The sequence below is a fragment of the Chiloscyllium plagiosum genome, chromosome 35, assembly GCF_004010195.1.
Source record: "Chiloscyllium plagiosum isolate BGI_BamShark_2017 chromosome 35, ASM401019v2, whole genome shotgun sequence".
Lineage (NCBI taxonomy): Eukaryota > Metazoa > Chordata > Chondrichthyes > Orectolobiformes > Hemiscylliidae > Chiloscyllium > Chiloscyllium plagiosum.
Window position 1 is genome coordinate 23411957 of NC_057744.1, and position 26977 is coordinate 23438933.

The 26977-nt window shown below is 40.3% G+C and overlaps 1 protein-coding gene across 1 annotated transcript in view; it reads right to left on the reverse strand.

The window, feature by feature from the left end:
• The window catches only part of lim2.1 (lens intrinsic membrane protein 2.1), an 18725-nt gene extending 3258 nt beyond the window's left edge, over positions 1-15467 (reverse strand). Inside the window, exons 1-4 of the mRNA XM_043676821.1 lie at positions 15331-15467; positions 11165-11359; positions 6979-7128; positions 6733-6867 (exon numbers count right to left, since the gene is read on the reverse strand). Of these exons, the coding sequence (XP_043532756.1) occupies positions 6733-6867; positions 6979-7128; positions 11165-11339 (460 nt within the window). The 5' untranslated portion in view covers positions 11340-11359; positions 15331-15467. The remainder of the gene's footprint in view (positions 1-6732; positions 6868-6978; positions 7129-11164; positions 11360-15330) is intronic.
• Between the last annotated feature and the right edge of the window lie 11510 nt (positions 15468-26977).

Genomic DNA, 26977 nt, shown 5'->3' on the forward strand with positions numbered 1-26977 from the left:
TTTTGAGGAAGTAACAAAGAGGATTGATGAGGGCAGAGTGGTAGATGTGATCTATATGGACTTCAGTAAGGCATTCGACAAGGTTCCCCATGGAAGACTGATTAGCAAGGTTAGATCTCACGGAATACAGGGAGAACTTACCATTTGGATACAGAACTGGGTCAAAGGTAGAAGACAGAGGGTGGTGGTGGAGCGTTGTTTTTCAGACTGGAGGCCTGTGACTAGTGGAGTGCCACAAGGATCGTTGCTGGTTTCCCTACTTTTTGTCATTTACATAAATAATTTGGATGCGATCATAAGAGGTATAGTTAGTAAGTTTGCAGATTACACCAAAATTGGAGGTGTAGTGGACAGGAAGAGGGTTACCTCAGATTAGTCATCCAGATGGGCCAAGGGGCTGAGAAGTGGCAGATGGAGTTTAATTCAAAACTATCTCATGTCCCCTTTTTGCCCTCCTGATTTCCCTCTTAAGTATACTCCCACTTCCCTTACACTCCTCTAAGGATTCACTCGACCTATCCGGTCTATACCTTACATATGCTTCCTTCTTTTTCTTAACCAAAGCTGATTTGGCGAAGTGCTGCATTTTGGGAAAGCAAATCTTAGCAAGACTTATACACTTAATGGTAAGGTCCTAGGGAGTGTTACCGAACAAAGAGACCTTGAAATGCAGGTTCATAGCTCCTTGCAAGTGGAGTTGCAGATAGATAGGATAGTTAAAAAGGTGTTTGGTATGCTTTTCTATATTGGTCAGAGCATTGAGTACAGGAGTTGGGAGGTCATGTTGCGGATGTACATGACATTGGTTAGGCCACTGTTGGAATATTGCGTGCAATTCTGGTCTCCTTCCTATCGGAAAAATGTTGTGAAACTTGAAAAGGTTCAGAAAAGATTTACAAGCATGATGCCACGGTTGGAGGATTTGAGCTAAAGGGAGAGGTTGAACAGGCTGGGGCTGTTTTCCCCGCAGTTGCGGAGGCTGAGGGGTGACCTTATAGAAGTTTACAAAATTATGAGGGGTATGGATAGAGTAAATAGGCAAAGTCTTTTCCCTGGGGTTGGGGAGTCCAAAACTAGAGGGCATAGGTTTAGGGTGAGAGGGGAAAGATATAAAAGAGACCTCAGGGGCAACTTTTTTATGCAGAGGGTGCTATGTGTATGGAATGAGCTGCAAGAGGAAGTGGTGGAGGCTGGTACAATTGCAACATTTAAGAGGCATTTGGATGGGTATATGAATAGGAAGGGTTTGGAGTGATATGGGTCGGGTGCTGGCAGATGGGACTTGGGTTAGGATATCTGGTCAGCATGGATGGGTTGGACTGAAGGGTCTGTTTCCATACTGTACATCTCTATGACTCTATGACTCTCCGTGTCCAATTTATTGACACTTGCCATATCTTTGGCATTTTGATTTGTCGGTGGGGGCCCATGTGACATGGAGAGACCATCAGGCAATCCCCGGAGACCTTTCAGTAGGTTCTGGAAGCTCTCCTTGATGGTCCATGAAGGGGCAATCGTTAAAATGGTAAGCCTCCTCCCAATAACACAGTACGCTGATTCTTCATTCAATGCATGATAATAATCATGGAAGATTCCAATCATGTATGTATTGGAAAAGTCAGGTGAGCGAAGGTAGCCTGGGAGTAGTGTTTGAAGAATGTTTTCAGGATAGTTTCTCAGAACAGCTTGTTCTGGAGCTGCCTAGAGAGTGGGTTGTATGAGACCTAGTATTGAATAATCAGATAAGATTAATTAATAATCTCATAGTGTAGGTGTCTCAAGGTAGCTACAACAACAATATGATTGAACTTTGCATTGGGAGAGAATAGTAGTTGCTGGGCTCTTTTTGAAAAAAAAGTGCAATCATGTGAGCATGAAAGTGGAGTGAGCTGAAGTATATTGCCAAATTAAGTTAAAGGATGGGTCAATAGTGATGGGGAAGATGTTTCCGGGGATATTTCAGAATATGCAGAATAATGCATTCCAATATATGAAAGTTAAATATAGTACAAAAGGGAAAAGCATATAATATATAAAGACAGTTAGCAGGTTAGAAGAAGATTGTATGGAATAGCTAGAAAAGCAATGAATAACAAAAATGAATAAGAAGGGAGAAATTAGAGAATGAGAGAAAGCGAGCCAGAAATATAAGAAAGCCAATAGTAAGCGTTTCTAAAAACATTTATAAGAGAGAAGAATTCACAAAGTGAATGTTGGTCTGATAGAAAGTGAGACTGGAGAATTAATCCTGAAACGTACGGAGATGACAGATGAAGTGAACAGGTATTTTGCACTGCAGAGGATGCAATTAACATCTCAAAAGAGATAAATCAGGGAAGGGAAGGAAGGGTAAAAGTGAGGAAAGTTCCAATTAACAATGAAGTGGTACTGAGTAAATTGTTGGAGCTATGGGCTGACAAAGTGCTGAGGACATTATCCTGATGGACATTATCCCAAGGTCTTAAAAGAAGTGGCTAGTAATAGTTAAGGTGTTGGTTTTAAATTTCCAAAGCCACTTGATTCAGGGACAGTCCCATTAGATCAGAAGATAGCAAATGTAACACCTTTACTGAAGAAGGGCGGGAGGTAAAAGGCAGGAGATTATAAAATAGTTAGCTTAACATTTGTCATAGGCAAGATATTATAAGCTATTGAAGCTATTCTTAAGATGTTATAGCAGGACACTTTGATAAGTTTAATATAATCAAGCAAAGTTAACATAATTTTGTGACAAGGAAATCAGATTTAACCAATTTATTGCATTCTTTAAGGAGGAAACATGCTGTGGCCAAATGGGCACTGGTAGATCTACTGTACTTTGATATTCAGAAGTCACTTCAGAAGGTGTCAGATCAAAGTTTATTGTGGAAAGAAAACTCATGGTGAACAGGGAGCACTTTGACATGCATAGAAGTTTGGCTGGAAGAGAGTAGGTGCAAATGGGTCTTTTTCAGCTAAGTGTCATTAAATGAGTGGTGTGCCATAAGGATTAGTGCTGGAACCTCAATAGTTTGTGATTTATGATTTAGATGATGGGCTGAAAGGTAAGTTGTAATGGGGAGGTAAGGAGACTACAACAAAATACAGGTTCGTTATGTGAGTGGGCAAATATGTTGCAAATAGAGTATAATGTGAAAAAATGTTAATTTGTCTATTTTGTAGGAAAAATAAAACTAAAACATATTAGTGAAATTGTGAAAAATGCAGAAAGTTCACAGTATCCTCGTGCAAGAATTACAGAAGGTGACTTTGTAGGTTCAGCAAGCAATTAAAAAAGTGAATAGAATGTTCTCATTTATCACGAGGGGAATTATATAGGAAAATAAGGAGGTGATGTTTCAATTATCTGGACCATTGAGATTGCATCTGGATTACAGTGTACACAATTAGTCACATTATTTAAGGAAGGATGTAAATGCATTGCAGGCTGTTCAGAGAAAGTCTACTGAACTAATATCTGGAATGAGTGGGTTGTCTTAGAAGAAAAGGTTAGAAAGAATTAACAATTGTTCTGGAGACCTGAAACAGAGATCTTCGAGAGTGTGGCAGAGCAGGATGCTCTGGTTGGAGCTCCTCTGCCCAAATTATTTTTTCTTTTTCCTTTTTTTTCTCCTCTTTGTAGTTTTTTCCTTCCTGCTCTCCCACCCACTCCTCCGCCCAATTTTGATGCCCTGCCTGAACAGTGGAAGCAAGGTAGTCGGGCTGTAATCGGAGCCCGTGTAGGAGCAGAGCAGAGCAAGCAAGCAAGCCCAGTCCAGAGACTGCAGAAGGGTGAGCGGGCTGATTACTGGTGCGGTGGCAAAGGAGGCAGGTCGCTTTCCAATGCAACGGAGCAAGTGGGTCAGTTACCAGTGCAGCGGCAGAGTGAGCAGGTTGATTATTGGTGTTACAGAGTGAGTGGTGCAGCCGATTGCTGGTGCAGCAGTGAAGCAAGCAGGTTGATTACTGGTGCAATGGCAGAGTGAGCGTGCTGATTACCAGTGCAGTGGCAGAGAGAGTGTGCTGATTACCAGTGCAATGGTGGAGTGAGTGTGCCGATTACTGGTGTGACGGAGCGAGCAGGGAGATTACTGGTGCGGTGGCAGAGCGAATGCGCCAATTACCAGTGCAATGGCAGAGCGAATTGGCTGATGTCCGGTGCAGCAGAGCAGGCTGGCCGATTACTGGCGCAGCAGAGCAAGCTGGCTGATTACCAGTGTGGCAGAGTGAGTGGGACGATTACTGGTGCAGCAGAACGAGTTGGCTGATTACTGGTGCGGTGGCAGAGCAAGCTGGCCGATTACCAGTGTGGCAGAGCAAGTGGGCCAATTACCGGTACAGCAGAGTGAATGGGCAGATTACTGGTGTGACGGCAGAGCAAGCAGCCTGAGGTATAATGGCATCCAAGCAAGTCCTGGACTGAGGGCCACATGAGGCAGTATGGCCTTGTGCCCTGGGACCAGCAGGTACTGACTCATATTGGGGAGGAACTGACACTTAAGTATTTTATGGTCACTTCTGTTCTCATTCTGGACCTCTAAACTCAGTTCGCATGCTCACCATTTTAAAAATCTCTGTACTAACACATAAAGTATCTGTAACTAGGTACTCTGTAACTAAAATGGCACAGAGAGGCAACATTACAAACTTCTGAGTGCATGTGTCAATAAAGGCTATTTTATTCTGTTCTATTCAATTCTAGTCGAGGCTGGACTAATATTCTCTGGAAGTTAGAAGAGTAAAAGGTGACTTGATTGAAACATTTGAAAGTCTCAAGACTACTGACAAGGAAGGTGGGGAGAGTATTCGGGTTAAATATTTCCTTTGATGGGAGACTGTCCAATGAGGGGCCAATGTTTAAAAATTAGGAGTTGCTGTTTAAAATAGAGACAGGCTGAAATTTTTTATCTTTGAAAGACTGTTTGGGAATCTCTTTTTAAAAAAGAGGAAGAAGCAGAGTCTTTGAATATTTTAAGGGTTGACAGTTTCTTGTGAAACAGGGGGCTGAAAGGTAATCAAGGCTAGGCAGGAATGTGGATTTGAGATTACAATCAAATCAGTCATGATGGTATGATCAATGGAGCAGGCTTGAGAGGCTGAAATGCCTACTCCTACTCCTAAGTTTTGTATATTCATAATGTATCCATAAGTTCCACTGCCTCCTTGATCTATGCACTTACTGATCCCAGCTTCCCCACAGGAATTTGCTGCTTCTCTCTAAGAGCGCATTGCAATTGAAATGCCGTCTCACAAGAGTTGCAGACCCAGCAATGATTGCCCGTAGTGCTACTGAGTCGAGAGTGTGATTCTGGAAAAGCACAGCAGGTCAGGCAGCATCCGTGGAGCAGGAAAATCAGCATTTTGAGCATAAGCCCTGCATCAGGAAATCTCTCACTTCATTCCTGATGAAGGGCTTTTGTCTGAAACGTCAATTTTCCTGCTCCTTGAATGCTGCCTGACCTGTTGTGCTTTTCCAGTGCCACACTCTCAAGTCTAATCTCCAGCATCGGCAGTCGTCATGTTCGCCTAGTAGTGCGACTGATGCTACAGAGCCATCAGGCCTATGGCTGGTGCTGGCAGTGACAATATGATTCTAGTATTTTACCACCCAGCAAAGTGGGCTTTCTCCTGCTTGCAGCCCTGACTTCCAGATAAATGACAAAATTCAATCCAACGAACCTGAAAGTGACCAAGACATTACAAAGCAGCTGCAGTGTTGTGGAAAAAGCCATTGTGTTTGTTAATACCCTTCAGAGAAACATGGAGCTTACAAAACATATCAACACTGCCTGATTTAACCAACATTTGGAGTACTGGAGAAAGTGTGGAGACCGCAAAGTATTCTTGCAAAGGGACTTCTGTTAACAGGAAGGAAGTCAGAGATTCGAACTCAGCTGTGATCATTCCAATCTTTTTTCTGGCTTTTCTTGGTTCTCCTGGTCAATCACAGCCTTCATACCAAATTTTCCAGTTCACGGTCTGTCACATTGAGGAAGGAAATCTTTCACTTCATTTCGGTTTGACTAAGGGAGTGAAGCGGACCTGAACATTTTTGGATTTAACAGATTGGTTAAATCCATACTGATGGATCCATACCAACCTGCTGGTTCAATTTACTAGCTCAGAAAGCAATACATTGCCATATCATGCCTTGTTATCCATCTTTATGTCATTGTTGGTGCCCTACTATTTGACAAAGGAGATATTTTAGGAAGTAGCAAAAAGGAGAGGAAACTTTGGTGATAATGATTTCTTTGTATCTGTTCTTATTTAGAGATCTGATTCTAACAAGCCTTTTTCAAAAAAGTTCACTGTTGAAGCTCTCCCTATATATGTCCAGTGTAGAATTGTGCCATACACGTCAGAAAGTCTTCAGTGTCCATTCTTTGTCAAGTTAACTGATTTCAGCTGGTTGGCATACTTAACCTCAGTGGCTTTGGGAGGTAAGATCTAGCCAGAGCTGCTTCTCCTTTTTTCTGTCTGGTGATATTTTATCTGCATAGACTGTTTGGTCAGATGAAGGGTAGACTTGGCTGTGGTATTCTTTTGCTGGTGAAAGAATATACCACACTCACACTTAGCTCCTACATGAGAAAGAAAGAGCAATAGAATGCAGTTTTAATGTGAAACAATGACCTTAATTCAAGGGTGATTTTGCTTTTGATAATCCATTGTAACACTATTCGCACAGAGAAGGAGAGAAGCTGCACAGATGGTTCAGAAGTTCTTCTCTCACAGAAGATAATGTCTTACCTGCAAAGAAGTTGAGCACCACAGCCACCCATCCAACGATATAAGACCAAGAGAAGCGCCAATGGCCATACCGTTTACCATAATAGTTCACGGTGACAGCTGTGTAAATGGCCATGGCTAGCAACACAAACAAACCTGCCACACAAAAAACAGGAGAGGCATAATGAGTCTAACAGTTATGACATATTGAAGAAAATTAAATGGTTTCATGGGTCTATGATGCTTGAAATCATTCACAGTACTTACATGAAATAAAGTACAAGACACCTGCAGCAAACGTCTTATCAAATTTGTTGAAAGAAGAGTACTGCATAAATGCCATGATGCCAATAATGATGCCAATGATGCCCGCCAGGAGGGACAAGATCATAAATGCTCGAGTGGCATCCCAGTAAGCTGGAATAAACCAAGAAAGCCAAAGGAAAGTATTAGTTAATTATCATTATGCATCAGAATAAAGTCTGTTTAAATACCATAACCATTAGTGGCAAAAAACTGAAATAAACAAAAGATTTCATTGTCAGTTTACAGACCGGTTATTTACAAACCTATTGAAATGGATGGCTTTTGACCCCTATTAAACTATCAAGTGAATTAATGATAGTTAATGATAATGTTAGAAATTTTACCATGTTAATACAATTGCATGCCTCAACAGTTAGACAGTGCAAGCAAAACACCTCTGATAACACCAGAGCCTGAACATGCTTCAACTATTATAATAAAATGTTGAAAGATGTTGAGTGCAACAAGCAACATTCTCCAGGAAGTGATTGTTTCATCTGGTTATAAACTCTGGAAGGGTCATCAGTCTGAAATTTAACTCTGTTTCTTTTCTCGGAGGCTGCCTGGCTTGCTGAGTATTTCTTGCTTTTTCTGTATTATAATTAATTTGGATAAATAGTAATTTACTGTGATCCATTAGTAGAAATAGATCCACTTAATAATATAAAAAATAAATTAGAAAGGCAAGTAAATTGTTATCCACTAGATGTATATTTGTAAGTTAAGCAGTGAATTTATTGTGCTTTAATTCCTCTATTCTTCTATTATTTGCCAATTAAAACTGTTTCAATCCACAGTAGAATTATTTTATTCTGTTGAACTACAGGCACATATTCACACAATACTGAATGACTCCGATCTTCTGAGAAATGACAATCATTGTTAGAATGCCGCACTATTTGGAAATTCCCCAGAGATAATGCATCTCAGCATTTCTTCCGGGACCTCCAAAGCTTGTTTTTTTCCAGAAATATGGAGCACCTTCTCCATCTGGAAACAATGTTTTAGTGGATATACCGCTTGCTGCAGGAATTGGTGCCATATTGTACATCCAAATGTCCAGTTCTTGAATATTAGTGAATAGATGAGTGAATGGGCAGGTGAGTGGGTAAGTTGGTAGGATGGCTGAGGTAGGTAGGAGGGTGTGGTGAGTGGATAGATGGATGAGAAAGATAGATGCTGAAATGGTGTGTGAGGTGAGTGAGGTGGGTTAAGTGGGTTGAGACAGTAGACAGATGAATACATCGGTAAGGTGGTGGGCTGGGTTGGGAAGTTGGCTGTGCAGTCAGGGGGAGCAATTATTATGGGTTAATCATGGTGGGAGGTGGAGGTGGAGGTGGAGGTTGAGGTTCAGTAGGTGGAGGAGTAATTATCTCAGGGAGTTACTTAGGATAACAGGGTTGTGTCGGGGTGAGTGTAGTTGGGTAGATGGGGAAAGAATTGACAGGGATTTGTCCATTTGGGTCAACTGGGTAGCAGGCTGATGGGATGGAAGGTGTAATCATAAGGCCACTGTGATTGATCTGGATGTTAATTCTGGAGCTACCAAGGAGTTATACTTGATTATTTTCTGTCTAACATTTCATGGGTAAGTATTCAGATAAAAGTATTGGAACAATCTGAAGTCTCCGACTCTATGTCAGAATTGGAAATGTTTGTAGAGGAGACTTCAGAGCAAGGCCTCAAAGATAATTGAAACTTCCCAGGCAATTCCCACACAGTTTTGCAGACGTCTAATACCCAACTTCAGAAATATGTCCAGTCTAGGAGACCTGAAAATTTGACCCAATAGTCAGACAGTTCTCAGCATTTTAACACAGACTTTTCTTTCAAAGAACATGGACTTCAAGCAAGGCATTCAACAAGGCTTGGCATGGTAGGCTGGTTAGTAAGGTTAAGCACAGCACAACATTTTTTGACCTCTGTTTCTGGCATCTACGGTCCTTACTTTTTCCTGGTTGGTAAGGTTTGATCACGTGAAATCTGAGAGGAGTTAGCCACTTGGATAAAAAATTGTCTTGAAGGTAGGAGACAGAGGGTAGTGGTAGGGGATTGCTTTTCGGACTGGAGGCCTGTGATCAGTGGTGTGACACAAGCTGTGTCCACTGCTTTTTGTCATTTATGTAAATGTTCCCAGTGTGAATATAAGAGACATGGTTAGTTTGCAGATAGTACTAAAATTGGACAGTGAAGCAGGTTACCTCAGAGTACAACGGGACCTTGATCAGATAGGCCAATGGGATGAGAAATAGCAGATGGAGCTTAATTTAGATAAATATGAGCTGTTGTATTTTGACAAGGCAAACCAGGACAGAATTTATATAGTTAAAGATAGGCCCTAAGGAGTGTTGCTAAACAAAGAGACCTAAGGGTGCAGGTACATAGTTCCTTGAAAGTGGAGTTGTAGGTAGACAGGATGGTGAAGAGGCATTGGCACGCTTGTCTTCATTAGACAGTGCAATGACTGTAGTAATTCGGGCATCATGTTGCAGCTGTACAGGACGTTGGTGAGGCCACTTTTAGAATACTGCATTCAATTCTAGCCTCCCTGCTATATGTAACATGTTGTTAAACTTGAAAGAGTTCAGAAAAGATTTACAAGGGTTTTGCTGGGACTGGAGGGCTTGAGCTACAATGAAAGGTTGGAGCTTTTTTACCCCGGAGCATTGGAGGCTGTGATGTGACCTTATAGAGGTTTATAAAATCATAAGGAACATGAATAGGTTGAATAACCAAAGTCTTTTTCCCAGGGTAGGTAAGTCCAAAACTAGAGGGCAAAAGTTTAAGGTGAGAGGGGAAAGATTTAAAAGGCACCTGAGAGGTAACTTTTTCATGTAGAGAGTGGTGTGTGTATGGAACGAGCTACCAGAGGAAATATTGGAGGTTGGTACAATGACAACACTTAAAAGTCATCTGGATGAGTGTACGAATAGGAAGGGTTTAGAGGAATATGGGCCAAATGCTGGTAAATGGGACTGAGGCAGATTGGGATGTCTAATTGGCACAGATGAGTTGGACTGAAGGTTCTGGTTCCATGCTGTATAACTCTCTGACTCCCTAACTGATCAAATTCAAAGGCTGAGCTGAAAATCTAAATGATCAGGACTGTACAGATAATTTGAGAGGGAAAAGAGAGAATGAAGTTCAAGAAATGTGAAGTTGGCAAGTCAGTATTTGAACAGGAAAACTGTAATTTCTGATGAAGAGTCAAATGCAAAATATTACCTGACATGTACACACTATGATTTGATTTTGTATCTGTGTAAGTAAGTTGCTGGTTGAACAAAGTGGGGACTGATTGTGATTTTCTGCAAATATCTATGTGTGCAAAATTGGATATTGGGAAATGGATAATAATGTACTTTAAAATATAAATATTGATTTCACTGATTAATGTATTGCAGCATTATATATAAGTTATGAAAAAATACTATGTTTATTGTTCATCTTGATGTCTTTCCTTCATATTTTGAAATTGTTCTGTCTCTCCTAATCTTCTTCTTGCATTGCACCTGCTAGACTCCCCTTCTCTCTTTGTAAATCTCACATACTTTCTTTTCTTTCTCTGTGACTATTTGCTTGTCTTCAATTATCTTTTTCTAATGTGTTTTGCATCTCTATATAATTGTTAAATACAATTCAAGTGATGATACCGTGACTGATACAGTGGGCTTGATCGAGCAGGCATATCTCCAGTTCTGTTTGTACGTTCATCTCTGTGTGTTTTCTATCTCTTTTTAAATATGTCTCCTACTCAGTGACTACCTTTGAAGCAACTTTAAAGACATAACTCAAGTAGTTATCATCTGTGATCAGCACACCTTGGAGCTGAAACTGGTACATGCTTTGGATGTAGCCTTTATCAACCAGACCAGCAGGAATGCTATAATTATGTTATATTGACTCACAAAACAATCACCTTCTAAAAATGTCCTGATTGGTTTGAGAAGCTTAAAGTAACCTGAACACAAACTGCCATTCTTTATGTACAAACAAAATCTCAAATATCCATGAGTCGTATTCAATGACCCTTCTACTTCAGCATAAATCCTTGGTAGATTTAAGAAATGCATTTATGGCATTCCTAAGTTAGTGTATTCATTTGCTTTACTATGAACTTATTCTTGTCTGCTTTTGATCTCCTTACCAACGCTGTCAGTGTGCAGATAGCATTTTCCTGGCACACAATATCTCCATAATCCCTGGTGCATAAAACTGCCAGAATGGCGGTATTGCATCCAGTAATCCGTTGCTGTGGAAACAACTAGTAGGATATTGCCCACACCAGCACAGAACAAGCCTCCTCCCATGAAACTGTACATTTTTGTTTTGGAGATGCAACCTATGAGAGGAAGTAGAAAACAAAAGGTACAGTTTGTTATTAACTTTATATATTTTGAGTGATTTCAATTTCCACAAATGTCAGCAAGTTAACTGTGCATGTAGCAAATTCCTTTAGTGTGCCCAATACTTTATTGCAATGAAAAATAGTGTTTCTCTTGGTCTCATAGAATATTATCCACTTTTCCTAACCATTAGAGCTGTGAGCATATCAAGGGTAACCCTTTATGTCCTGATTCCTTTCTGCAACTGTCAAAGTATATGCTGGCTTTGAAATATTGGGGTTTGCCCCCAAATTACCACAAAGTCGAGGGCTGGGGTAATTATTGTTGTCAGTATGGGCACATTGCCTGGTATTGAAACCAGGCCTCGGGGGTATTGCTGTCTGGCTACAGAATTGATGAGAGGTGGGTGTTGCATCCTTTTTGGAAAGTGACCCACAGGAATTTAAGTGACCGGGATGGAAATCCCATTACCAGAGACCTACCAGCAAATCTGTCAGCCGCGCACCACAGGAAATGCCACCAGGACCCCAATGTTAACTGAAGGTTATGCACTCAGCTAAGGACAAGAGATTGGATTTCCAAAGATTGCCTTGGTTTCTAATGCCAGGTCCCTCAAGCAAGCACAAAATGTCTTTGAATGAGGGATCTCCATCTCTATCCAGCACAGCCACCTGGTGGTCTTTAAGCAATCCTACTAGGGTTCGCTGTTTGGCCTGGATGCAAGGTGATTGCCCTTCCTGCTGTCAGTTAAATACCAAAAGTGATAGGATATGACTCTTAAATTGCTCATTAACCCCTTCTTTGAACCATCAACCAAAGTGGTTGAGGTGGCCATGGGTACCCGATGGGTCCCAGCTATGCCTGCCCCTTTGTCAGCTACGTTGAAGAGTCCCTCTTCAGTACATACACAGGCATTGTACCCCAACTCTTCTGACGTTATGTCAATGACTGCATCGGTGCAAAGTTCTGTACTCAGGCTCAACTGGAGCAGTTCATTGACTTGCCCAGAACTTCCACCCCGCCCTCAAATTCATTTGGTTCATCTCGGCCACCTCCCTCCCCTTTCTTGACCTCTCCATTTCCATCTCCAGTGACAGTCTCCAGATGGACATTTTCTATAAACCCACAGACACCCATAATTACCTGGACTACACCTCCTCCCACCCAGTATTCTACAAGAACGTCTTCCTGTTCTCCCAATTCTTCCACCTCAACTGCATCTGTTTGGACGAAGAGACATTTCCATTCCAGATGTTCACCTATTTTGAACAACTTTCCTTCCTCTGTTAACCAGATAGCCCTTCACCACACCACCTCCATTCCCCATTCCACTGCTGTAAACATCTCCTCCCTAATGCAATAAAGACAGAATCCCTTTTGTCCCTACCTACCACCCTACTAGTCTCCACATTCAAAACATCATCCTTAAACTTCCGCCAACTCCAATTAGACCCCACCACCAAGAACATCTTCCCCTCCCCACCACTCTCGGTCTTCTGCAAGGACCGTTCCCTTCACCGGTCCTTGGTGTGTGCCACTTGCCCCCAGTCTCCCTAACCCTCAGGTACCTTGCCCGGAACAGGAAAAGATGCAAAGCCTGCCGGTACACCACCTCCCTCACCTCCACCCAGGGCCCTCAAAGAGTCCTTCCAGGTGATACAGAGGTTCACCTGCCTCTCTTCCAAATTAACTTACCGCATCAGGTTCACCTGATGTGGTCTTCTTTACATTGGGGAGACCGAACCTAAACTTAGGGAGTAGTTCGATCAGCATCTCAACGGGGCTTACAGGGGCCGACCAGACCTCCCAGTTACCACCCATTTTAATTCCCCTTCCCACTCCCTTTCCGACATGACCATCCTTGGCCTCCTCCATTGCCACAATGAACCAAGCATAAATTGGAGGAAAAACACCTCATCTTCCTCCTGGCAGCCGACAGCCTGGAGGACTCAATATTGAGTTCTCCAATTTCAAATAACCTCCCTTTCCATCCCCAGACTCCTTTCCCAGCTCCTGCCCCTCTCTTCCACTCCTCCCAGCCACCTACCGGATTCATCCCATTGACCAACCAGGTCGTACCCTCTACCTGTCTTCACCTATCCCCACTTCACCACCCTCCCTCCGTCTGCAACTCCTCCTACACCAACCCCCGGTCCTGAAGAACGGTTACACCTGAAATGTTGACTTCTCCACTTCCTGATGCTGCCTGGCTTGCAGTGTTTTTCCAGCCTCCTGCCTGTCTACTCTGGATTCCAGTATCTGCAGATAATGATTTTGAGAGTGGAAATGTGTACAGATACTGATGGCAGAGATTGATATGCATATTTTCAATGGCGATGACAACAGTATCTATGTGATATCCTGATCCATTGAACTTTAAGATATAAATATAAATATTGACCTTTGATTAAATAACACTGTGTTTCACAGAGACTTTTTAAAGATGTTGTTGATTTAAAAGCGACTAATATCTTGCAAATACAACATATTTTCATCAATATTTTATGAAATGTATGGATCAGATTCAAAACTCAAAAGCAAATAATTGATTCAAATGATGAAAATATTCTCATCAATATAGTTTCTACCTTATAATCTCATGCTTTAAATAACCTTTGACAGGACATTATCACATAAAATATTACTAAAGATTTACTCTGCAGCTACTGGTAATTGTAAATCGGATTATGGTTTTTATGATTTTGCTGCATTATATGGGCAGAATTGATCTGCTTCTTTTTCACATGGTTTTAAACACATTACTTTAGAACCATTGAACTGTACAAGTGTTATGGCACAGAAAAAAAGCCACTCAATCCAATGTGTCTGTGGTGGCTGAATAAATGAGCTGCCCATTCCGATCCCACTTCCCAGGACCTGGTCCATAGCCTTGCACTTCAGGTGCTAATTTGGGTTCCTTTTAAATGATTTGAGTGTTTCCTCCTCAACCACCAAACCAGACAGCGAGTTATGTTTGGTGGATTGATCTGTAGTATTATAACAACATTCTATTCCTTTATTGCTGTTGGCTATAGAGTTTACAACATAACATGGAAAATCACATCTTTTCAAAAGAAATCAAAGGTGGACATAATACTTTAATGAGCCTCAATGCATATTAAGAAATGACTGACCAATTTGAAAAATGGTCATGGGACGTAAGAAGGTAGTAATATCTATGTTATACCATTCTATAACTTTAAACATAATAAAGTAACCATGAAATTCAGAATAATGACTGAAGTACTACAATCAAAATAACTTTCTTTAAAGTGATATTGTTCCCTTTCATTCCTTTTTCAATCATAGTACAAAATATTTCTGTTAGTTACATAAAAGCGCATAGATATTCGTTTATCGGGGATGGACTGTGAAGGCCAGGAGTTAGGGAATATGCTGAGTTATCTTAAAAACTTTTGTGCAGAAGAAGTTTTAATAATAGGGCAACTGAAACCTAATAAATAAATGGGCTTTCACAGGCTAACCACTAGAGTTGGGCTGATCAGTTTATAAGTCAGTCTTTATAAACTGTGGTGTCGATACAAACTTAGGAATTCATTTCTTCCTGTAGTCCACTGAGTGAAGCAAACTCCAAATAAGACAGAATCTGGACTAAATAAAGGAAAACTATTTATTGTTTAAAATTACTTCTGGAGTTAATAATATGATCAATATAATTGTTAATTTTATTATTCAAATTGCAATTCAAGCTATTCTTGTATGTCTTATACATACCTTGCCTCAGTGCAACATTTGAACTTGCACTATGTGCTGAATATACAAATAGAAAAAAATGCTCCCTTATATTCTTTTCAAATATACCACATTCTCACTTTAAAACAATTCACTTTAACTTAAATGATTGACTGTTAATGTAATTGAAAATTTTTCAAAAACTCTTAAGTAAAAAGAGTTAAAATATTTTTATCTACTAATTTGATGAGAAAATGCATAAAATAACTTGTACCTTTCAAAGTGCTGTTTATGTTGATCCAGTCTCTGAAACAATTCTACAGCAGGCAAGCCATATCTCACAAAATCATAGTGGACAGATTTGCAGTGTTTGGGTCAGCAGAGCTAACTACAAAACGTCAGAAATGTATCACATGAAACCATTGTGTTTCTTACAATGAGTTGCCACAAAAACAGGCGATTAGCAAAAGCTAAGTTTGTGAAGGCAGGAATTTGCTGAATGTACATAGACATTGAGAATCTGAATCACGTGTGTTAAATAAATTGATGATGAGGTAGGTTTCTATTCATTGTCTATTTGCAGATAAAATTGGGTATACACTTTGCAAATAATTCCCTCAGTGTCATTTTATAAAACCTCATTAAAACATTGTAATCAATATGTTTTGTTTAATTACTGAGTTAATGATAGAAAAAAAAACTATCATGGAAGGCCCAAATCCATTCACAGCCAATGAAGGACTTTTGAAGTGCTTCTATTCTAAAGTTGTAAAATGCAGCAGCCAACTTGTTACAAGCTCCGCAAAGAGTAATGTGACGAGGATCAGATAAACCGTTTTAGAGGGTTTTGTTGAGAGATAAGTATTGGCCAGAATTCTGGAGAAGTCCCTGCTACTCTTCCTTTAAAGACCACCATGAGATCTTTTATGGTCATCTGAAAGAGACTTTAGAATTAATATCTTATCTAAATGCATACCAATAGTTCTTTCGAGTGTCTATTCAAGACACAATGTACAACTGACATTCTTAGCATAATGGGTCCTGAAAAGATTTGCACAGAAGTAAATGTATGATAGCCGATATATGTGATTTGTGACATATAGCCATACTCTTTATATCTCCATGAAATGTTATCACAATTTTTCATTCTACTTCAACCATTAAGTACCGTTCTTGTGGTAATTTCAGCTTGTCAGCTGCTCATTAGATGTCCTGCCTCTCTTGTGACAGGTTGCGTGGATAAAAAAAATCCTCATTATTCACAATCTGCCTTTTTCTCAGCTGTGCTCTGCTGACCTCTCAGAGTGTTTCAATTATAGTTAGCTTTCCAGGGAATCAGTGAACAATATTCAGTCAGTTTGGCTTCCACACAGACATTATGTGATGTCTGAGTAAAAATATTCTCTGAAGCTTTGAAACAACACAAACTAATCAGAGAGCATTGTCCTCAAAATATAATGAAGAACAAAATAGTGGCTGAAAGGACTCAGAAAATCAGTTTGTAATTCCAGGAGCTTCATTTGGTTAAATTGCAGAAGGTCAGCCATGTTGTCCAATCCAAGCACATCCTAGGTATGTGGAAAATCAAAACTGACTTCATTTGTGCAGTTGGAGTGTCCCTGTATCTGAGCCAGAAACTCCTGGTTTGAATCCTACTCCAGAACGTGTTGGCCATAGAAGAGACATGTGTAATACGTGTCATTACCTTGGATGGGGAAATAAATGGTGACATCTTGAAAATGTTCATATTACTGAGGAGGAGGTGCTGGATGTCTTAAAACACATAAAGGTGAATAAATACACAAGACCTGATCAGGTGGACCCTAGAACTCTGTGGGAAGTTCGGGAAGTGATTGCTGAGCCCCTTGCTGAGATATTTGGATCATCAATAGTCACAGGTGAGGTGCCAGAAGACTGGAGGTTGGGAAACGTGATGCCACTATTTAAGAAAGATGGTAAGAAAAAGCCAGGGAACTATAGATCGGTGTGCCTGACATCGGTGATAGGCAAGTTGTTGGAGGGAATCCTGAGGGACAGGACTTACATGTATTTGAAAGGCAAGGACTGATTAGGGATAGTCAACATGGCTTTGTGCATGGGAAATCATGTCTCACTAACTTGATTGAATTTTATGAACAAGTAACAAAGAGGATTGATGAGGGCAGAGGGGTAGACTTGATCTATATGGACGTCAGTAAGGCATTTGACAAGGTTCCTCATGGTAGACTGGTTAGCAAGGTTAGATCACATAGAATACAGGGAGAACTAGCCATTTGCTTACAAAACTGGCTCAAAGGTGGTGGTGGTGGAGGGTTGCTTTATAGACTGGAGGCCTGTGACCAGTGATGTGCCACAAGGATCGGTGCTAGCTCCTTAAAAGTAGAGTCACAGGTTGACAGGATAGTGGTGAAGAAGGCATTTGGTGTGCTTTCTTTTATTGGTCAGAGCATTGAATATAGGAGTTGGGAGGTCATGTTGCAGCTGTACAGGACATTGGTTAGGCCACTTTTGGAATGTTGTGTGCAATTTTGGTCTCCTTCCTACTGGAACGATGTTGTGAAACTTGAAAGGGTTCAGAAAAGATTTACAAGGATGTTGCCAGGGTTGGACAGTTTGAGCTCTAGGGAGAGGCTGAATAGGCTGGGGCTGTGTTCTCTGGAGCATTGGAGGCTGAGGGGTGACTTCATAGAGGTTTATAAAATCATGAGGGGTATGGGTAGAATAAGTAAACAAGGTCTTTTTCCTGGGTCGGGGAGTCCAGAACTAGAGGGCATAAGTTTAAGGTGAGGGGGAAGGATTTAAAAGGGATCTAATGGGCAACTTTTTCACTCAGAGGGTGGTGCATGTATGGAATGAGCTGTCAGAGGAAGTGGTGGAGGTTGGTACAATTGCAGCATTTAAAAGACATCTAGATGGGTATATAAATAGGAAAGGTTTGGCGGGATATGGGTCAGGTGCTGGCAAATAAGACTAGATTAATTTCGGATATCTGGTTGGCATGGACGAGATGGATGGAAGGATCTGTTTCCGTGCTGTACATCTCTGAGACTCTATGACCTATGAACAATTCAAACTTCTTTTCAATTAAAGACATGCAGACAAAACTTAACGGCAGACCATAAATTCATGGGTATCATATGATATCTCATATAAAAGATGGGAACAGGGCCAGTCCAAGAGAAAAGTATAGAGGCAGTCTCTTGTGCTGAAAGAATGAGAAAATGAGGGAATGGAAAAATTGGATGAAAGAGATAAATCCTGATTGATGGAATTAACTAGCAGAAGGTGGGAAATATATCATTTTGGATGGTGGAAAGCAAACATTTTCGAAAGCAAGACCTTGTTCTCTCTTTTTGTGGGAGTAAAAAGCTTTGGGCTCCATATAAAAATATTAAACATGGACCATATATTATTTGGTTATTTGTATCTGCATTCAGGCAGGTCATATTGGTAGGTAAAAGTCATCATCATAATTCTCATGAATTCTTACACTGCTCACATAAACAGTTTGGTGTCTAAACTCCATGTTGTAACCATAGTAAGCAAAGTTCCAAAAAAGGATCACTGGACTTGAAACATAAATTATGTTTCTTTGTCCACCAATACTGCCAGACCTGCTGAGTTTCTCCAGCAATTCCTGTTTTTGTGTGTGATTGTTTCCTTGTCTGGCAGTTACTTACAGGCAATCTAAAAAGAAAAATTCTGGGATCTCAGTGAGTAACATGAGGAACTGCAAAATAATAGCCAGGTACTGTCGATCAATCTGTACTTTTTTTGAATTCATAAACCACCTTTCACAATCTTAGGACATCAAAAATAATACTTTTACAGCAATGGCAAAGCAAGTTAAAATGTTGTAACTGTTGCCATAGAGTAATTTGTGCACAGCAAGCTCCTGGGAGCAGCAATGAGATCATAGTCCATAATAAACTGCTGCAATGATGTAGGTTGAAGACTAACAACTGGGATGGTAATGGAGGGGTAATACTATTAATTTCCAAAATAGTGCCCTGAAAACTTTTATGCCCAGTTGAAAGTGTGGAGAGATTTTCAGTTTAATGTCTTAACTTAAAGATGGGACTTCCAACAGTACAGTTCTAACTCTGCATTGCATTGACTGCCTAGATATACTGTTCAGGTTTCAGAGCGATTAACTCCATAGCATCATTATTAAGAGTGCTTAAAAAGAGCCAGATATGATGCAACTGAACCTTTACAGCTAGCAAATTTTAGTAGGGGCTGATTTCCAATTCCTTAATCCTTTTTATTGTCAATTTATTTAAATGAATGAACTTGTCTTTTGTTTCAGAGATTTGTAGAAATACATTCAGATATTTAGTACCCAATTACTCACTTGAGCTGTGAACTGATAACTGTTTATAGTGAAATAATACATTCTAAACATCAAATTCACTGGGATTATTGAATCAAAATATTTTGTGATTTAAATATTGCCTTTTTAAGTGGAATTATTACTTCTGTTTCTCTGTATACTGTTTTAATAATGCTGTCAGGCAAATGCTGAATAATAATAGAAAAACAAAGTACTGCAGGTGCTGAAATAAAAACAGAAAGTGCTGGAGAAACTCAACAGGTCTGGCAAATTATGGGCAGAGAGAAATAAATTTAGCATTTCAAGTCCGGTATGACTTCTTTCGCAATCTTCTTCCCCTTGAAGTGCCTAATATAAGTTTCACATATTCATTTGACAAAATACAGTAGGCAAAATATTGATAGTGAATTTTAATTATAGTCTAGAAACTTTGAGAACATTTTGGTAAAGATTTTGTAATGGTGTCTGCACAATGCAGTTTCATGGATAAAGTTTGATTTGTGTATATAAGGGTCATAAAGATCTGCATTAATATATAAACAAGCAGTAAGTTGGGCAAATTATGTGCACTTTGGCATGTTTTGATAACACCATCAGTAATTGGACACAGATGTCCTTGTTTCTTATTTCAATAAAGAGACAAATGGATAGTAATTGTTAGTTGAATGGGTATGCAGATGAGGCAGGAACAAGAGAGGCTGCATATATCAGAATCTGCACAAAAAGCCAAACACTGTTGATTCCTACTGACGTTGCATTTCCCTAGAAAGGAGCCAGTATTTGATACCAGAAAACATTAATTACTATCAGACAAAGACAAAAAGGTTTTGTAAATACGTTTTTGAAAAAAAAACACAGAAGCATATAATCTGTGCATTATCTTTGCATTATTCAACTCAATTTGACTTGCCCATGTCAATTAAATACAAAGAGTTGAAGGAAATGAACAACTACTTTCCATATTTATTTCAGTTCCAGGTGCTGGGAGTGGACAACAGTGTTGGAACAACTCGACCAACAGTGAAAACATCTTGTACTTATATAGCACCTTTAACATAGCAACACTTTGTAAAACCGTGCATTAACATGAGCATCATCAAAAATATTTGACACCAGATTATATAAAAGTATTAGAGTCAATAATATATAAATTGCACTCTGATTCCTTTCTGAAACTATCTTAGCCTGAAACCTATGTTTTTGCTAATTAAATATGAATTGATGATGCTTAGGGTTCAATCTTGGAATCTGACTAGGCACAGAGTTGAAGGTGTCGTCCTACTGTTTTACTCTAGGTCCATCTTAGCACTTGTAACAACAGCTAAACATTTAAAATGTTGCAGTTATAATGCTCTGGGGTTTAGATTAAGGTCAGGAACCGAAACATGAATTCTAATTGAAATATTCACACTCTGTTTACGTAGAATGGTAGATACAACTCACCTGCCAGTAAATAACAGAGTGAATATCAATGTGTTCACCCAATTTATGTTGCACTGTAAAATCAAATGATTGTAGATTGAAGTTACATTATGTAAGTACTGACATCAATGGAGAACCAATTTTACCATTCGGGCTGTACTGTTTTTAAAACTATGACACATTAATTCTTATCTTTTGTGGAATCCAAGGAGTAGCACTCATAGGGGGGAGTGTGATCGCCTTCAGTGATTTGTTTCATTATGTTGTTGTTCTTCACAGTTTTTGAAGTCATTATGAATGCTGTCATTCACCGCAACCTTAACACTGGCACTGTCAACCAATTAACAAAATGAAAAGTAAAGCAATAGGTGGTGTCGTGCTAAGTGCATTGGTCTGTTGTCACTTTGTAATGGCAACCCCACAGTCTGAACTCAGGAAGTCAAAAAGAAAATTGGCTAGTTCCACAATCAATATTATGTTCAGTCTCCCACTCATTAAGACTGACCATGTTGTATTGCAATTCCAATATAGCAACAATACACAGAAAGCTTTAATTGAGCCCATGCTGTCTTTGTGCTGTAGTTACGTTGAGTGATAAGACAGAAGCATGTGATGTATACGTACTGGTGAAACGCTTTCAGCTGTTGAAGGCAGAAAACTAGCATTGAATATTCCTGGCACAGTGTTAGAACTAAATCTGTCAACCTCACTATGGATTTGTGAAGAGGATGTTTTTGTTTAGTCTGAGAGCTGCCCCAAATTAACTCTATTTCAGTTGATTGAGATACAAATTTTGAGAACTTCTGTATCAAAGTTGTTTGATTTTAAAGTATATTACTAAGATTTCAACTGAATTTTTGTGGCGTTTTACTGAAAGAACAATTTTGCTTTATGGCATTTTCACTGCTTTCACTCTGATCTTCTATTTTATTTTCTCTTATTCAGCTGTCCTCTTATTTAGCTATTCCAAACCATTAATGTTACAATAATACATTGCTTATTTAGAATAACATTTCTACAATTAGAACATCATGATGAAAGAAGAATATTTAGCTTATATACCAGAGCAAAGTCAACCACCTGAATCCCCCAAAAATGGTGCCTTTACCTATTTTCATCTTCTCTGTAACCAGGCTTCTATCCAGTGCTGTCAGCTTAATATACTCTTATTGATTTTAGTTTATCACTCAATGGATGCCTTTGAATTCTCCAGCATCCCCATTGCCCCAACTTCTATCAAAGCCTGTTGTGCACCCAGACAAGCATTGTCAGTTCAGATATGTCCTGGACATGGCAGAACGGGAAATCAGCACCGCACTGTCTGGGCAAGTACCTGGAGATTGTGTTGGATGGGCTGGTGCACAGCCTCTCTTCCTTTTCTCCCAGGACCAGCAGCGGAGTCCAAGGTCCAAGGCTGCCACACAGGTTAGATGTCTTGAGGAGTTAATAGCACCAAGGGCAGAAGGTCAATGACCTCCTGCAATCCACTGGCATAAATGTCACCATCTTCTCTCTGATAGCTCACACTCAATCTTTCTTTGACACTACTCCCAGCTCCCATCAAGTGTCATCCTCTCCCACTCTCACTCGTATCTGCAACATCTTTCCTCACGCCCTCTTACTCACTCCAAATCCCGACAGCACTAACCCTGCTTGCCACCTGCACTCCCTACTCACTCACTCAGAACACTTCCTCACCTGCATCAAAACCAACAGCTGTGCCACCCACTTTCATCTTTCTTAATAGCTGCATCTCTCTCAGTCCACGTGGACATAGTCCCCAGTAAGACAGAAAGAGTCAAGACGGGTGGTGGGCTGCCCAGCATTCAGCTTCTCAGCTTTATTGTGAAGCACATACTGACTGACCAGCCTGAAGGTCTTAGGGTCTGCCCTTAAATTACTGTATTGGACCGACTCAAATGAGAGACTATTGTTTGATTTGACTGAGGTCTGCTGACAACCATATCAAGCTTCCTGCCTTTGTGTTTGTGCTGAATGGCAATGCAAGACAGAGAAACATGAAACTGGTTTCTTTGGCAGAGAGGGCAATGCAGAAAAAGGCAAGGCAAGTTAAGGCAAGGCAGGGGTGTGATGAACATCCTGGTAGGCTCAGAGTAAGTGTTTGCTAGGGCAAACCCTGAGATGCAGCCTGGTCCAATCCATTAGCTAGTTATGTATCCCTGGGTACACAGAGTCTTTGCTGCAGCATTGCAATGATAACTGCCGACATTGAATAACAACATTGAAGTGTACAACTGGAGAAGTGGAGAAGTGCCACAAGGGTTCTTAGAAGCTGACACATAATATGTGCCATATCTGTGGATGTGGGCTGCAAGTGGCTAGTGCTCATAGAATGTGGCCTGAGAGGTTGCTGTCCATTGTGGAGATCATTTGGAGCAAACAGCAAACTGAATTTGCCAGATACCTGCTTTGGTTACCATGTCAAGTTTCATGTTTAGCAAGTTTGGTAAGGTAGAACAATGAATTTTAATGAAGTGAGTTGTGCTGTCAATGAGGCATTTAACAGTTTTCAATCACTATCAATTGTCAACTGGCCACTGCCTCATGAGAATCTCGTCATGTTACTCATAAAAAGTATAAAAGATGGAGCAAGGGATCTTGTGTTGCACTGGTAGTGTCCTTACCTCTGAGCCAGAGGCCTTTGATCAAGTCCCACCTGCTTCATTGCTGCATAATAACATGTCTGAACAGGTTGATTACAGATTGAGTGAGATGTTTCTAGTGATGAGACAGGCTCCATCCAAATTCTCAAAAAGATATCAAGGGATTTGCAGCAGAGTTGGAATAAAAGATCAGTCACTATCAAACTGAAAGGCAGAACAAACTCAAGGAAAGTGATTGCTGGGCCTCTTACTGAGATATTTGATTCATCGATAGTCACAGGTGAGGTACCGGAAGACTGAAGGTTGGCTAACATGGTACCACTGTTTAAGAAAGGTGGTAAGGACAAGCCAGCAACTATAGACCAATGAACCTGAAGTCGTTGGTGGGCATGTTGTTGGAAGGAATCCTGAGGGGCAGGATGTACGTGTGTTTGGAAAGGCAAGGAGTAATTAGGGATAGTCAACATGGCTTTATGCATGGGAAATCATGTCTCACAAAGTTGATTGTGTTTTTTGAAGAAGTAACAAAGAGGATTGATGAGGGAAGAGTGGTAGATGTGATCTAATGGACTTCAGTAAGGTGTTTGACAAGGTTCCCCATGGGAGACTTGTGAGCAAGGCTAGATCTCATGGGATACAGGGAGAACTTGCCATTTGGGTACAGAACTGGCTCAAAGGTAGAAGACAGAGCGTGGTGATGGAGGGTTTTTTTTTAGGCTGGAGGTCTGTGACCAGTGGAGTGCCACAAGGATTAGTGCTGTGACCACTACTTTTCATAATTTATATAAATGATCTGGATGTGAGCATAAGAGGTATAGTTATTAAGTTTGCAGATGAAACTAAAATTGGAGATGTAGTGGACAGCGAAGAGGGTTACCTCAGATTACAATCGGATCTTGATCAGATGGGCCAATGGGCTGAGAAGTGGCAGATCGAGTTTAATTCAGTTAAATGTGAGGTGCTGAATTTTGTGAAAGCAAATCTTAGCAAGACTTACACACTTAATGGTAAGGTCCTGGGGAGTGTTGCTGAGCAAAGAGGTCTTGGAGTACAGGTTCATAGCTCCTTGAAAGTGGAGTTTCAGGGTAGATAGGATAGTGAAGAAGGCATTTGGTATGCTTTCCTTTATTGGTCAGAGTATTGGCAGGAGTTGGGAGGTCATATTGAGGCTGTACAGGACATTGGTTAAGCCACTGTTAGAATATCGCATGCAATTCTGGTCTCCTTCTTATTGGAAAGATATTGTGAAACTTGAAAGGATTCAGAAAAGATTTATAAAGATGTTGCCAGGGTTGGATGATTTGAGCTATAGGGAGAGGTTGAATAGGCTAGGGCTGTTTTTCCTGGAGCACCGGAGGCTGAGGGGTGACCTTATAGAGGTTTACAAAATCATGAGGGGCATGGATAGGATAAGTAGACAAAATCTTATCCCTGGGGTGGGGGAGTCCAGAATTAGCAGGCATAGGTTTAGGCTGAGAGGGGAAAGGTATAAAAGAGACCTAAGGGGCAACTTTTTCACTCAGAGGGTGGTATGCATATGGAATGAGTTGCCAGAAAATGTGGTGGAGGCTGGTACAATTGCAACATTTAAGAGGCATTTGGTTGGGTATATGAACAGTTAAGGGTTTGGAGGGATATGGGCCAGGTGCTGGCAAGTGGGACTAGATTAGATTGGGATATCTGGTTGGCATGGACGAGTTGGACCGAAGGGTCTATTTCCATGCTGTACATCTCAATGACTCTTTGACTCTAAGTAGCTAAATTGTCGACTCCTGTTCCTGTAACCCTTAAGGTAAAATGGAGTGTGGACAGACTAGATGCAGGGGGGATGTTTCAAGGGATGCAAGGGATCATAGTATCAGGATGTAGGGTAGTTAATTTAGGATTGAGATAAGGAAAGTTTTCTTCACTGAAAGGGTAGTGAGCTTATGGAATTCTTTACCAGGGAAGGCTGTGGAGGCTAAGTCACAGAATATTTTCAAGAGGAAGATGGATAATTTTTCAGATATTAAAGGCAAGAAAGGATATGGTGAGAAAGCAGGAATTTGACATTGAGATGGAAGATCAGCCATAATTATATTGAATGGCAGGGCAGGTTCAAAGGGATGAAAGGTGTTTGCATCTTTGTACTTTTCCACCTCTGGAAAACAGATACTGTACAATCCAATTTTAGAGACATGATATTCACAGAAATTTAAAATTGCATAAAACACTGGGTTGGCCTCAACTAGAACTTTGCTTCCATTTCTGCGTACCATACTTTTGGAAGGATGTGAAGGAATTCGAAAGGTTGCAGAGAGAATTCACAAGAATGGTTCCAGAGATGAGGAACTTTGGTTACATTGATAGGTTGGAGAAGTTGGGGCATTTCTCTTTGGAGAAATGAAGAGTTAGAAGGTATTTTAGAGAGGTATTTAAAATCATGGGATTCTGGACAGAATGGATTGAGAGAAGCTGTCCTAATTGATGGAACAATTGAGAATGAGAGGTCACAAATTTCAGGTAATTGGCCATTAAAGCAATGGCAACATGAACAAAGAACTTTCTCACACAGTGAGTGGTTAGAATGGGAATAGTTTATCTGAGATTGTGGTCATAGTAGGTCCAGTTTAGTCATTCATGAGAGAATCAGATTATTGGCTAAACATACAGAATTCTTAGGGTTAAAGAAAGAGGGCATGAAGTGCCACAAGGTGAATTGCTCCTTTTGAGAACCAGCACATACGTAATGGACTGAATGATCTTCTGCGCTGTAACCATTCTATGGTTTGTCCGTAAAAAGGAATCACAATTAAGTTTCATCCTGTCCCCATCAATGTTCACATACATGACATTCCACTGAAAGTTACTGCATGGCCAGAGCAACAGTCCCAGTCTCAGAATACAGAGGCCAATTATAACCTTCAATTTACTGCATCGATTAAGATGGTTAACATGCGGATTTGAACCTGGAACCTTCCAATGGAACCTGCAGTACTGACCAAGTCAAGCTTGCCATTTATTGATTTATACAGTTGAGTTGAGTCAGTTTTGACACATATTTGATAGTCGAGAGTGTGGTGCTGGAAAAGCACAACAGGTCAGGCAGCATCTGAAGAGTAGGACAATCGACGTTTCAGGCATAAGCCCTTCATCAGGAATGCTTCTTGGATGCTGCCTGACCTGCTGTGCTTTTCCAACACCACATTCTTGACTCTAATCACCAGCATCTGCAATCCTTACTTTCTCCCATTTATATTTGATAGTTTATTACTTCAGGGCAGGCAAGATATTCTAGAGTTGAAAGAATGTATCAATGTTGTATGATAAAAATGAGTTTGATTATACATCATCTTATAAGTAGACAATGATTGATATTTACATAGCTTTAGGCTGGATACTTAAGCAATGTAGGAGATATTATATAATTTAAAGCAGTTATTGCAGAACAGATACAAACTGTAGAATTCAACTGCTGGCAAGTCTTTGTTGCTTGACAATTACTATTTATATGCTATCCAATAATGCCAGAATGCAGATGTCATCCATTAATATGGTCCAGT